General features: G+C 33.1%; 1 protein-coding gene across 3 annotated transcripts in view; it reads left to right on the top strand.

The window, feature by feature from the left end:
• The window catches only part of Gls (glutaminase), a 68,092-nt gene that overhangs the window by 29,036 nt on the left and 24,643 nt on the right, over positions 1–14,413 (top strand). For all 3 annotated transcript variants that reach the window (XM_034498589.1, XM_076931928.1, XM_034498590.2), the window contains exons 8-14: positions 5,628–5,660; positions 5,747–5,805; positions 8,937–9,003; positions 9,570–9,620; positions 11,956–12,132; positions 13,516–13,647; positions 14,316–14,408. In XM_034498589.1, coding sequence (XP_034354480.1) covers positions 5,628–5,660; positions 5,747–5,805; positions 8,937–9,003; positions 9,570–9,620; positions 11,956–12,132; positions 13,516–13,647; positions 14,316–14,408 — 612 coding nt within the window. The remainder of the gene's footprint in view (positions 1–5,627; positions 5,661–5,746; positions 5,806–8,936; positions 9,004–9,569; positions 9,621–11,955; positions 12,133–13,515; positions 13,648–14,315; positions 14,409–14,413) is intronic.

The raw sequence follows: 14,413 nt of genomic DNA, 5'->3' as shown, positions 1-14,413 counted from the left end.
TGAAATTTACCAGGAAAGTTGCAAATTCATATTGAAGCTCATTATCTTTGAGTCTCTACTTTCAGACTATGTGAAGAGATCTCTACTTTCAGACTATGTTTCACAAGTATTTTTTTTTAATTAAACATAATGTAAATATTAAAAGATAGAGCATGATAGAGCTGTAAAACTGCCCTCGAAAAGAAGACGTTCCTTGGGCTCTTTTAAAGAAATAATTTAGATTTATTAAATATCTGTATGCAGTCTTTGTTTGTATGATAATACATTGATGACTTAGTAGTGGTTTGAAGTTGAGGTAATAGAATCATAGCCAAAGAGCCCAGTTGTCTTCCATATTTGGAATGGACACTTGGATGGGTTCTATCATCAGTAGAATTTGGTTTTGAGCTCAATCTGTTCTGTCATTTATTAGAATTTACTGCACTATAAATAAGAGGTGATTGCCATTTCAATTAATGATATCTTTGACTTTAGCAGTTATAAAGGCAGAAATACTGTGTTATTTTAGTTCGTATACACATAGTGATTTATTGGCCTAAAAGCTGCATCTGTTTTTTAAATGGGTATATGTAGTCATTACATAGACACTAGTTGGTGCCTGCTATCTGGACACAAACAGGCTCCAAGGAACTTAAACTTGAGTGCCTAAAGCATGGTCATATTACCATGCCTGCTAGAGGTAGACATGCTTTTAGATCTTTCTAAGATGTTTTGTTGTTGATTTTTTTTGTTTTTGTTTTTGTCTTTCTGGTCAAAGTTTGGGACTTTGTTATGATACTATTGCAACAATCTCATGTTACACACCTCCAAAAAAGTAGAGTCTTTAGTAAGACTCTTTATTTCATAATTTTGTAGTATTGATATTTTTTCCTTGTAGGATTGGTGGTGATCCTCAGGAAATGGGGGAAGAGGCAGAGCAAATGTTCAAAAGGATTAGCAGATTGTGGAAAAAGGAGGATTTGGACAGAAGGAACCTGTTGCATTAATTCTTAACCACTAAGCTTATAGGAAAACTCCAATATTTAAAATTTTAAACAAAGCTATATAGGTAAATACCTTTTTAAAAACAAATGTAATTTTACACTTAAAATGCACATAATTAAAAAGACATAAGGGTTACTATTCTTACTCGCTTTTTTTCCTCTGGTAGCTACTAACTTTAAGGGAATAGTTATTGTTTCAGTCTATTTGATTTCATGATGATAATGTGTGATTGTTTGGTTTAAAGAAAACAATAAAAATAAGAGGAATAGTTACGTTTAGGTAAAAAAAGCATATTTCACATGTTTTTGGTTTTCAGTGATAAAAACCTAATTTTGGCTTAAAAGTGATGCTTTGAGTATTGGGCTGGGAAACTGAGGGCAGCATTACAAAATAATTGTCACTTGCATTTTTTAATTTTAGAAATATAGTAAACTACATGACTTTCTATATTTATATGTCTATTCTAGTAATTTCTAAGTTTTATTACTTTAAGAAGTTTGGTTTTGTGTGTGGGTATTTTCTGTTTTAAGAAGCAGTGATATTCTTTTATTTAAAAGTTAAACATTTTAAATTGTTTTTCTATAAATTCAAGGCAAGTTTAATTGATCTGTATGCTATTTGCCATTTGTCATATTAGCTGTAGTCTGGCAGGTATCTTAGTAAAGACCATTCTGAGATGGTCTGTCACTTTTAGTAGTATAGTGCATGATGCCCTAGGCTTGGAACAGTTAGCACAGGAATTTAGTGCTGTATTTACTTGAGACACGTTTGAGGGCTTTCTTTTTTTTTTTTTTTTTTCCCCCTCTTAATCGAAAGGTAGATTTTCCCAACTAACTTAATTGTTCTGTTCCTTTATTTTTAGTAGTAATATATAAAAATACTAGCTCTTAGTAGAGCACAGTAGCCCATGTCCTTAGCCCAGTGCTCTGCAGCAGAGGCTGATGGATCTCTGACTTTGATGTCAGCTGTGTGTACATCATTAGTTCTGGGACAGTCAGAGCTAACAGGGCCCTGTCTCCAAATAGTCCTGAAACCCAGTTCTAGAACAATGTTACTTTATATTTATAATACTAATTTGTAGTTTAGTAATGTTTAGTTTCAGAAGATGTTTAGTAATGTTTAGTTTCTGTGGCAAGATCAAACCAAGACTATTTTATAAAATCATTTTCTATCATCGTTGCCTCTTCTGTGATCTCTAATATTTAATTAGCACTCTAATATTTAATTAGCACACTCACTCTTTATGCCTATAGTATGTTTCATAATAACTGATTAACATTGGCTGTTTAATGAGACATTATTTTGTATTGCCAAATATATTTGTTTATACGTGTGAATTTATTTATGAATTTGTTATTAAATCAGATATAAAAATATTTAAATTAATTATTTCATTTATTTTTTCTAATGCTGCAAGCTTTGGGCCATCTCCCTGGCACTTACATTAATGTTTTAATAGACAGAGTAAAGCTTTATCACCCTTGTTAAAAAAAATTCCCACTTACACTTTTCTTCAAGAGATATAAATTCTATAATTTAACAGGCAGGTTTATAAAAGTTAAATTTGTATCATTTCCTACTCCTTTTTATTCTTTTCAAACAGACCATGATTTGCTTTTAGAAATCATTTAGTGAATACATTAGAATTTTAAAATATATTTTGCCCACTTTAGTTTCTTAAAAATTCTTCCAGTTATATTTACTATAAATTTCTGTGAACTTTTCTAGAACTAAAATAACATAATATGTAACAGTGCTTGTACTTTGATCTTCATGCTGGAGTAAACATATCTTGGTACATGAGGGATTAAGGGCAGGAGCATTGGTAATTTAAGAATATTACTTTCCATATGTATTTTTTATATGCCCTTCTTAAAATAATTTGCTTTTGGGTTTAGGTAGTTTCCATTTTCCAGAAGAAAGGCCATCTTATGTCTTCTCCATTTTATTATACTTCACTGTTCTAGGGTAAAACTCTTGGTTGCTAATGAGGCAACACTTTGAAGTACTAAAGGTAATGGTTTTGAGCCTGTGAATCAATCAATACCTGCTTCTAAGTTGTATTACCAGTAACTGTTTTGTAGGTTATTGCTTGTTCTTTAGTTCAACAAACTTGAAATGAGGCTTAAACAAGTTCAGCTTAAGTACAATATTGCTTGCTATGTGATAAGGGCTTTCAGGTATGTAAAGGCCTCAGTAATATTGCTCTAACAAACCATGTTCTGGTCAGTCTGCTCATTAGCTACGGGCAATATTTTGTAATGTCTATATAAACTATAGGGTGAGAATTCTTACCTTGTTCTGGCAATAGAGACTATACATTTGCATATGAATTAAAATCAGTTATGCTTTTGAAGATCAAAGAAAATGCTCTAAAAATATTACAAATTAGCATGTAAGATGATTAACAAATCATCTTTTTTCAAACATTTTATCTTGATAAATTCAATCGTGAATGAAATAGAATAACCAACCTTGTTTACCTATTCCCTGCTTCAGTTATGTAATAATACCTGTTCCTTCACCCCTCTCAACTTACTGTGCCATAAACAAAGTGACTTTATTTTTTTCAGTTTATCTTTAGTTTGTTAGTGCACATTTACTATTTGTATGTGTATATTTGTTTTCTCCTAAAAACTTTGAACAAAAGCTTTTTACCATAACATTTCAAAATTAAAATATTAAAGTTAGGTCCTATCTAATCCGATCTGTTAATATGAAACCTTTTCAAGATATATGGGGACAACTGATATATAAAGATTTAGGTTAAACACCATTTTCAGGGTAGATAATAAGAACAAAAATTAATCAAATGCTATTATATTTAAATAGGAAAGAGGTACTCTTTAGACCATATAATCACCCAGTTTTTATTTCCCTCACTTACATAAATCTGTTTAGGGCATTTCAAGTGCCTATTAAAACATCATTTAGAAATAGATATTGAATGCAATAAATTCAATAAAGATGTTGTTTTTTAAAAAACAATTTAAAAGCAAAATTTAATTTGTAAGCCATAAAATAAGCCAAGTATGTGAGCAAGTTTAAAGTTGAAATGAGTTTTGTTTTTTTGATTTTTTTATATTAAATTTGGTAGTTCAACAAAGAAAACATACTAATTTTACAGGGTAAAGCTTAGGTCAGAGAATGAAAGTTCAATGTAACTTGTTTATTTTATATTGATAAGTTGTGTAATCAATGATATATCCATGTGACAGCACATTATAAATGCTGACATCCTTTTCCAAACATTGTGCTTTTTTTTTTTTTTTTTTTTTTTTTTTTTTGTGCTTTTTCTGAGGTTGAAAGGTTTTTGTGGCTTAAATGTTGTTACATATTTTACAGCATTAGGATCTATGGAATATTTTGACAACTGCAACAGTTCAATGAAGTTGGTAATTTCTTCTTTTAATTATTTTTCATTGAACAGCTTTGGAGTTACATGTCTACATTTTAAATTCTGGTATAATATAAGAAAGTTTTAAAAATGTTGGGATGCTTTAGAAAAATATATAGGGATTACAGTCTATTTGTCACTAAGTTATTCTTACATTGTTTAAGTTTCGTTAATGTCTGATTTTGGTAACATACTTTTGTGTTCCTTCTTGTTCTGGTTATATACCTTTGACTGACTGTACTTTCTTAACTTCATTTGTAGTGTTTTATATATTTATCAGTCATAACTTGACCTTCTCATAGGGAGAATGGACTTGGCTTTATTCAGTAGATGACACTGGAACAAACTCCCTGTAACAACATTCCAAATTACAATACTTTGGAACTTTGAGCATAGATTCTTAACAAATTGCTTTTTAAAATGGTTGTCAAATTATTTAAATCCTGTTATAGAAGTTAGAGATGTATTGTTTCTATTGGGTGCATATCACCAATTAATACGTTTGATTTCAGATCTACAGCTTACTGCTTTGTAAACTTCGTCGAGGTAAAATGAAACCATTTGGCTACTTGAACTGATCTCCACTACACAGGCGTTTTTCTAATGACATTTGCAGTAGATGACATGTCAGAACTAGAAGTAATGAAACAATACATCTTCCACAATCTAAATTGGCATAATGTTAAATATAATAAAAGATAATGTTTTAGAGCTATGAAGTATAAATTAACTCAAATATTGTTATCATTGAGAGTTACTGAGGACAGACCTTTCTCCATGTTAATAATATAGCCAACATTTGCATATGTTAGAAGTAGAAGAGGTCAGTTTGTAACAACCCAGTTTTCTAACTCAATAATGGTTAAAGAGTTTGATTTTTAAAAAGTCATTGTTCTTAGCTGAAAATCATGCTTTATATGTTCTTAATTGTTTTAAAGGATGAACTTTTAAGTTTTTGAAACAAATGTGCTGTTTCAAAGATACCTTGTATTCTGTAACTCTGGGATTAGTAAATATATTTTTAAAATATGTATTCCCTTTGTAATTTTTTATTTTTCAACTTATGGGCATTGACATGTGTAAAAGTTTAAGTATAAAGTTACTTTAGAAGGATTTCCTAGATGTAAAGTACTGTGCAGTAGTACATTGATTACAGTGGGAGTGGTTTGAAGTATGTGTTGTATTAGCTTTGTTCTGAACATCAGTAGTGTCTATATTAACATGCTTGTCTTTTATTTCTTTTCAGCAAGGAGTAAATAATGCTGAGAAATTTGACTATGTAAGTATTAACACAAAACTATGTTTATGCTTAATGTTCCTTTAGTATTTAATTTTGGTTACTAATACTTCTGATTTGGTTTATAGGTGATGCAATTTTTGAATAAGATGGCTGGTAATGAATATGTCGGATTCAGTAATGCAACGTGAGTCTAATTTTGTATTTTGGGTTTTTACAGTTGATCATAATTCTTTAAATTCACTGACAACTAGAATATAAAATGTTATTTTAATACTGTTTTACTTCTTATATAAATACATATTCACACACATACACATATTTATGTATATGCATGAAGTCTCTACTTATGGCCCTAGAACTTATTTCAGTGAATAGGTTATTACTCAGAATTTGGTCATTAGAAGGTAATCAGGTCTAAGACACATTTAAAAATGCTTTTCAAAAGTTTTAATAAATGTCATATAGATAATTGTAGAGTCCGAAGGGACCTTAAGTTTATCTCAAAATACCTGGACTTGTTTATTTTCTTTTTGGCTCTAATACCTGTCTTACCTCATTTCTCTGTGCTGACTAACTTGATTTTTTTTAACCCAATTTTTTATTTTGAAAGTTTTCAGCCTACAGAAAATTCAAAGAAGGAACAAAAGATACATATCTTTTATTCCTATTTAAGAATGTTTTGTCTCTTCTGTTTTTTTTTCATTTTTAAAGATCTTAATTTGTATATGTGTGTATTGTGTTGTATGTCTATGTAGAAGTAAACTTAAGTATGCATGTCACATCTGTGCCTTCGATATGCACATGGATGGCTGTCAGTTTGTTATTGAGTGTATGTCCTTAGTTGCTGTCTACATTTATTTTATTTATTTTGGGACAGAGTCACTGAATTAGAAACAATTGATTTGACTGTCTCAGGGGTCTCCCTGTCTCTGTCCCTCAAGCACTGGGGTTACAAATCAGTGAGTACCACCATGTTAGCTTTTTAGGTGGGTTCTGGGAACTTGATCTCAGATCTCAGCACTTTACCAAGTGAGCCATCTTCCTAGCCTATTCCTTTTTAGGAGGGCTTGGGAGAGGGAGAGAGAGAGAGAGAGAGAGAGAGAGAGAGAGAGAGAGAGAGAGAGGAGATATTTGTTTGTAACTAGATGTTTGTAAATAGAGATATATCCAGATTTTTCTTTGCTGAATCGTTTGAAATCGTGATGTTGTTTATATTTCACCCTTAAGTCACTCAGCATGTATTCCAAGAGTAAATATATATATAGAAGTTCTGTGTGTATGTGTGTGTCTGTGTCTGTGTTAGGGGCCTACGGAAGACAGAGGAGGGCATCAGATCCCTGGGAGCTGGAGATAAGTCAGTGTGAACCACCTAAGGAAGCCATGCCCTGCCCATGCCCTCTGTAAAAGCAGCAAATGGTCTTAAGTACTCTGCCACCTCCTCAGCCTCCTCATTAGCTTACATAATCACATTGCTGTTAATACATTCAAGAACAGAACATTAATTTTATAAAATGATGTTAACTCAATAAATGAATCTCACTTAGGCATTCATAATTCAAGAGCTAATCAAATTTGTATATTTGTTACTGTTTAGTCGCTAAAGCCAGAGCAGTTTCGTTTTTAGATCCTTGCATTTAAATTTTTCTTTTGTGAGGGTTGTATTTTTGTTTACTCATTCATTTTTGAAGATCAGGCTTTTAAAGAGCTAGGACAGACCTTTGGAAAGACCAGTGGTTGCTGCTGTTGCTTAGGTTAACCACTTTCTCCAGGAAGCTTTCTGGAGATCTCATAAGGAGTTTTTCTTTCTTTCAGTAAGTTAAATTCTTTTTGTTTGGTTCCGGGTTTTTGTTTTGTTTTCATTTGTTTGTTTGTTTTTAAGGGATAATAAACTGAGCCTTGTAGCACAGCAAATCCTAGCCAATCAGCAGGCGGTTAAGGCTAGCCTGAATAACTTAGCAAAACTGTCTCCAAATAATAAGTAAAAGGCGGGCTGGGGAAATGGCTCATTGGTAGAGCACTTAGGTGAAATGCCTCATATATTCTCCAGTGCCAGGAAGGAAAGGAGAGAAAAATGGACGTTAAGGGCTTTTCCATATTTATTACTGTTCTCGGACCATAGAAATGTTAAAACTAATACTAACTGTCACTCTTATTTCTGTGCCTACTCAGCAGAAATACCATTCTATTTGTGAACTCTTACAGGTTGATCTCTCAGATGTACTGTGTAATCTATTTTCATGGTAATTCATTCTGTTTAATTCCCTTAGGGATCCCTTAGACTATATTATAGAAAGCTTTAAGGCAAGACTACTGTGCCTAGTCTGTTTCCTGTGAATGACTTAATCAGCTGTTGAGATGTTTGATCATATAACTCCTACTTGAATGCAGGCTTTCTTCAGCTCATTTCAGTAGTCTGCTATTTCACTCCTTTTCTTTCCCGTTCCCCAACTACTGTCAGTTATCCTTTCAAGTACAGATCTGACTGGGAAACTTGTTTAAGTCTTCCTTCCAGCTTGTGTTTTATGTTTTGACATTTAATACCTCTAAACTTTTGGTCCCCAAGGGTTAGAGAGATGAGATGGTTCATGAGTAAGATCTGTGGCTGGTCTTCCAGAGGACTTGGGTTCACCCACATGGTAGCTAACAACCATCCGCAACTCTAGTTCCAGGGGACCTGGTGACCTCTAAACGAAGCACGCAAGAAGTGCACAGACATGCAGGCAAATCACACATAACATTAAAAAATATTTGACAGCTGGGCTATAGTGGCACATGCCTTTAATCACAGCACTTGACAGGTAGAGAGGCAGGTGGATTGCTGAGTTCAAGGCCAACCCTGGTCTACAAAGAAAGTTCTAGGACAACCAGAGTGTCATGCAGTGTCTTGAAAAATAAAAAGCAACAACAAAAAAATTGTCTTGGCGATTCTACTTTTATACTTTTGTAACTGTTCCTGCTTCATGGGATGTGACACTTTAATCCAGTTCCATTTTATGTGTCACTGTTATGACATTCCTGTCAGCTCCCTCAGGCACATTTCTACAAGACAGCTTGACAAACCATTTCAGTTTATTTCAGTGATGGCCGGTTTTGGCATTTTAAAATTAGCTTCTTTGTTCAGAATGTCTGAAGTTAAGAAAGGATGAGTGGATGTCACTCCTTTCATAGTAAGAAAAGGCTTACTACTCAAGGGAATGTAACTGTTGTGTTGAGAGAACTGAGACAGAATCCAACAGTCCTGAGTGTTAGATCACCGTCTTTATACTGTACTTTTGTTATACAATTCAAAAACATTCATAACTTTTTTTCTTCTAGGTTTCAATCTGAACGAGAAAGTGGAGATCGAAACTTTGCAATAGGATATTACTTAAAAGAAAAGAAGGTTTTAAATTTTTTTTCTATTCAAAGTTATTTCATTTAATAAAATGACATCTAAGAACTCAAAATTAGCCTTTAATTATATAAAGTAAGAAGTTTTTACAAAGCACTTGTCAGTGTTATTAGCAAATTACTCGTGTTAATATTTAATTGGTTTTATATATTTGACAGTATTAAAATATTTGACAATATTAGTGCAAATTCTGGTCAGTTTGTCTCTGACTAGTGTTGATAAACCTTTATTTTTTTAAGAACTTTAAGATTCTATATGACAATAAATTACAAATTGTTTAATCTTTGTCTCTAAAAAATAGAATTTAGGAATCTATATAAAATGATATAAATTTATTTTATAATTATACTCATTTATGAACTCCATAATATTTTGATGGTGAAGTGAAACTTACATACCTTACATACCTTAAAGTTAATACTGATGTATTTTATTGTGGGCTTTTTTGTCTGGGTTTGGTTTGGTGTTTTGGTGGTTTGGTTTTGTTTTGTTTTGTTTTGTTTTTTTGCCTATGTTTTCATTGCTTTTCTGTATTTTTGGATTTTGCTCTTTTTCAGTGTTTCCCAGAAGGAACAGACATGGTTGGGATACTAGATTTTTATTTCCAGGTAATTTTTACTCTGAGTTGCATGAATTATCTTTATAAGTAAATAGCTGTATCACATTTGACAAAATATAGATGTCTTAGAAATCCTGACTCTAGGATATGAGAAAATAAATTTCCATGGACTTTCAAAAGATACCATGAAAGGCTGCTTCATGTCCATATATCCTAAGAATCCACATATGAGAATGGAAGATAAGAAAGTGTAGAAATACATTTAGATGAAGACGGACAGTTTCAAAAACTGGTTTCTTCTGTTGTGCTTTTAGTTTTATATTTTGCCTTGGGGAAATGGTTTTCAGAGGGTTTCTAGCAGCATTTGCAGTATTCTTTTCTGCTGTCTTGCTATCCTCTAACTGCATGTTTTTGATCTGATGTAATTGGTGCTGAGAATTATTCAGCACATGCCTTCAGTGTCGTGTGATGTGCCTGTGCCTCCAAGTGGAGGCCATTCTCCATATCCATGTCATGTCGAGAGCATCCCACACACATAATTTCCTGTGGTACTGACATCACTTTAGTGCAGTCTTCTCAGAGAGTCCTCCCTTCCCCATGTATTTTTATCTAATCAAGCTGTAATGTGGAGATGTGTAGACTACATCTGTAATTTTCTAGTTTACTTTGCATTTGTCTTTACCTGTGAAGTTGCTTTGATTTTAACCTTATAGCATCTTTTAACTTGATGGGAGTGCAGGTCTCAGAGTCTCATTTACTCAGTGTGAGAGCTTTAGTGGGGATTCAGTATCAAAATAACATTAATTCAAGAATGACCTATTTCAATGACCAGCAAGTACAACACTGAACACATCATGAGACATGAGTAACTCCTCAAAACTCATCTGAAATTAGTGTCACTTTTACTCTGATTATAAACATTTAATTTGGGCTCTTATAGTTATATTAGTACTACTAATCTATTGTGAAATTTCAATTCTTTAGTACAGAAATCAAGAGACACCCATGGAGGTGTTACTGTATTCTATGGAGAACTGAATTTAACTAAGTGAATATTGGGCTATCAGGAAATCATTTTTAAATTGGCATTTGTCCAGTTAGGAGACTATTACTTTATGACAAGCGAATTTGGTTAATACTAAATTAGGAAGAGGTTAAGGGAATTTATTTTGTTTTAAAAGTATTTCTCTACTTAGGTAGTGATAATGGGAACTTAAATCCTCCATGACAAACAAAATTCTGATTAATACTAAGTATAAATTAGGAAATGATCATGGGAATTTAAATTTTACTTCTGAAAATATTTCCCTACTCAGGCAGTGATAAGAGGAATTTAAAGCTTCCCCTTCTCTCTTTTGAGATGGGTTCTGGCTGGCCTCCACCTCTCAGTTCTGGCAGTGCTGGGATTGATGTTTACAACCATACCTGGCTAAATGATACTTCTTTTAGAAACTGTTTTCCTATTAAGTCTTTTGCTCTGTGGGCCAGTGTAACAACTTGATTAGAGAAACTACTCTTTCCCCCTTGGTTGCTGCTCATTAAAAATAAAATGTTAAGGAACATTATTTTAGGTTTATGGGTAACTTCAGGTTTTGTGAGGTAAATTATTAATGCTGTTGTTGATATATTTCAATGCTGGGGCTCAGACTCAGGGCTTTGTTATCATGAAAGGCAGTATACCACTATTCAGTATACCCTTTTATTTTACTTACCCTGATAACATTTACGTGCAAAGATTTCATTCTAGCTAGACTCTGTCTTTGTGCTTGTCATGGTATAACTGCTGTCCACAGTAAATAGCAAATGAATATTGATTGATAGGGACTTTAAAAGGCAGCACTACATAGACTTATGGTCCTGGTCACTATATAGCCCAGGCCAGGGCTCTCTTAAATATATATTTCTCTTTGTCATTTGTTGCTCTGTAAATTGAAATAAGCATGAATTTGTTATGAGTAAAATTGCAAGTGTGTTATCATCAACATATATCCCTTCCCCACATTTAACAGTCATTTTCATGCTGATACTATCTGTCATAATGGTGATATGTTCTGCTTTATCCTAAAAGATATTCTGGTGTATTTCTCACTGTAACATTAACAGTAATATATAATAGGAAACATTAATACTTCAGCTAGTGTGGATACTGTATACAGCAGTGACAAAGCTTGGGGCCTGGCTTGGCTCTTTCTCACTTAATTCAGTCATCAAAATATTATAAATTTGGCCAAATCTAAATACATCTTAAAATGACTAGAAACTTTGGTCAGTTGAAATCTTAGAAATGTCAATTTTAGAGTAAAACCATCCCTTTAGAAGAGCTGAGAAAATGAAAATGCCATGAGCCTAAATTTTCAAAACTCGATTTTTTTCCTTTGTTTTAGCTGTGCTCCATTGAGGTGACATGTGAATCAGCAAGTGTGATGGCTGCAACCTTGGCTAACGGCGGTTTCTGCCCTATTACTGGCGAAAGAGTACTCAGTCCTGAGGCAGTTCGGAATACACTGAGCTTGATGCATTCCTGCGGCATGTATGACTTCTCAGGGCAGTTTGCATTCCATGTAAGTCACTGCTGATTTCCTCTTGCAGGGAACTAGTCTAGACTGGTACTTTTCAAAAGTCAGTTTGAACTTTGCTTCTAAAGGTGTATATTATTTTTGGAAAGAGGCTTGTTTTAGGTTAATGGGTTACAAATGAGTAAAGAGGAGAGTTAAAAAGATGTTTTAAAAGACTTAATAGCATATACTAGTAAAATTTTAAAATTTCTTTAAGCATTGTACATTTAATACTTGTGAAATATGTAGGCATTTTTTTATTTGATCTTCTTTATGTTAAGTTGCATCATAATGTCCTTGTTTTGTGTTTTAAGAACTTTTTGTGTCTGTTTGTGCATTAGTGCTTATGCCTTGGCTCCAAGGACTGAGCTCAGGCCACCATGCTTACTATCTAGCTCTGTTTCTTCTTTACTGAGCCATCTTGCAGACACTGCAGATTTTAGGTGTAGTACAATATAGGAATGGATTTCATGTTATTCATCACACTTTTGGTACTTATAAATACGTGACTCATTTTGATTGTGCATACTTGCTTTTTTTTTTTAATTTTATGTTCCAACATGTAATTATAAATAGAGTGTATCATTATACTGCCATTAATCTTAACTAGTGCATATTAAACTGTTACTCTTATAATTTAAAATTACCACTAAATTTAATATTTTATCATTGAGATTGCTTGTACAATTCTATAAACTATGGTTATATAATTCTACATTTTGTTTGACTTGATTTGAGGCTCGATTTTTTTCTTCTCTTTAAATTTATTTTTTTGTTTCAGTATCTCTCTTTAGAGATATACTCTATAGTCTTTAGAGAGATACTGATATTTTTACTTGAAGACATTGAATCATTCATTCCTGTATATTTCTTTTGACTAGACTTTCTTCTTTGCTTGTTCTGTTTTCCCTTGTATTTCTTATTATAAAAGTTTGAATTTTTTGAAGGGAATTAATTTGAATTAACATTTATCTCTAATTTTTGGCTATTTCTCAGGCAATACACTACAGAAAGTTTTGTAAAGAGTCAATTCCTCATGTTTTGTGTTTTGGGGGACGTTGTTTTGTTCTGTTTTGGTTTTTAGGATAATTAGAAAATACAGCTCTGTAAAATAAAAATATTCAGAGCCCCACAGTTTAAATTTAAGTACTTTAACTTACAAGATATCTTTATCTGTTTGTCTGTTCATTACTGGGAGGCTGAAAGGTTGTGGATATCTACGTGAGGACAGCTTGAAGGAGTCGGCTCTTTTGTCCTTCCATGTAGCTCTCAGGGATTGAACTCAGGTGTCAGGGTTGGTCCTTTATGTGCCGTAATTGTTAAACAGTTCTCAAACATAACCTTTATTAAAAATTTATATGAATGCCCTTTTATTTCAATTATTTTCAGGTTGGTCTTCCTGCAAAATCTGGAGTTGCTGGGGGTATTCTTTTAGTTGTTCCCAACGTCATGGGCATGATGTGTTGGTCTCCTCCTCTTGACAAGATGGGCAACAGTGTTAAAGGAATTCACTTCTGTCATGTAAGCAAATTTTATTAGTGAGGAAAAGCAGGGTGGGCACATAAGCTAAGCTGTCCAGTGATTCCCTCTTTTACCATTTTTTTTCTTATTTTTTAGTAAACCCTTGGTACTTTCCTACCTGTGAACTAGTTAAATAGGTGGTATTGGAGGTGGTGGTTGTAGAAAAGCTTCAAATTGTCTCTATAAACAGGTTCCATTTAATTATTATTTCAGAAACTTCTGTTTACTTTATGCTTAATTAATTAAATTTACTTAATGTGTGAGTGTTTTACCTGCTTATATATGTGTACTGTAACTAATATCCTCACAGGGCAGAAGAAACTGTTGTATTCCTCACACTGGAGTTACAGACAGTTGTGAGCTGCCATGTGGGTACTAGGAATCAAATCAGGGTTTTCTGGAAGTGCAGCCAGTGCTCTTAACTACTGAGTGCTTTAATTTCCCAGATTATAATTTATTTTCAGTCTTCAAAAATTTAGCAATAGAGAACTAAACTAAGTCTCCATTCTTCTCCTGATGTCAGCCCTCTTCCTGACTGGTCTGTTCCACTAGCCTGCACGTAGTTGCTAGGGGAACACTGAAGCTGCACAATAGAAAGAAGGGCGTGTTGAAATATGAATAAACACAATAGCTGATTTCTTATATGTGTTCTGTGTGACTCTTTACAGGACCTTGTTTCTCTGTGTAACTTCCATAACTATGATAATTTGAGACACTTTGCAAAAAAACTTGATCCTCGGAGAGAAGGAGGTGATCAAAGGGTAAG

Source organism: Arvicanthis niloticus, chromosome 3 (assembly GCF_011762505.2).
Source record: "Arvicanthis niloticus isolate mArvNil1 chromosome 3, mArvNil1.pat.X, whole genome shotgun sequence".
NCBI lineage: Eukaryota > Metazoa > Chordata > Mammalia > Rodentia > Muridae > Arvicanthis > Arvicanthis niloticus.
This window is presented reverse-complemented; position numbering and strand designations above follow the sequence as displayed.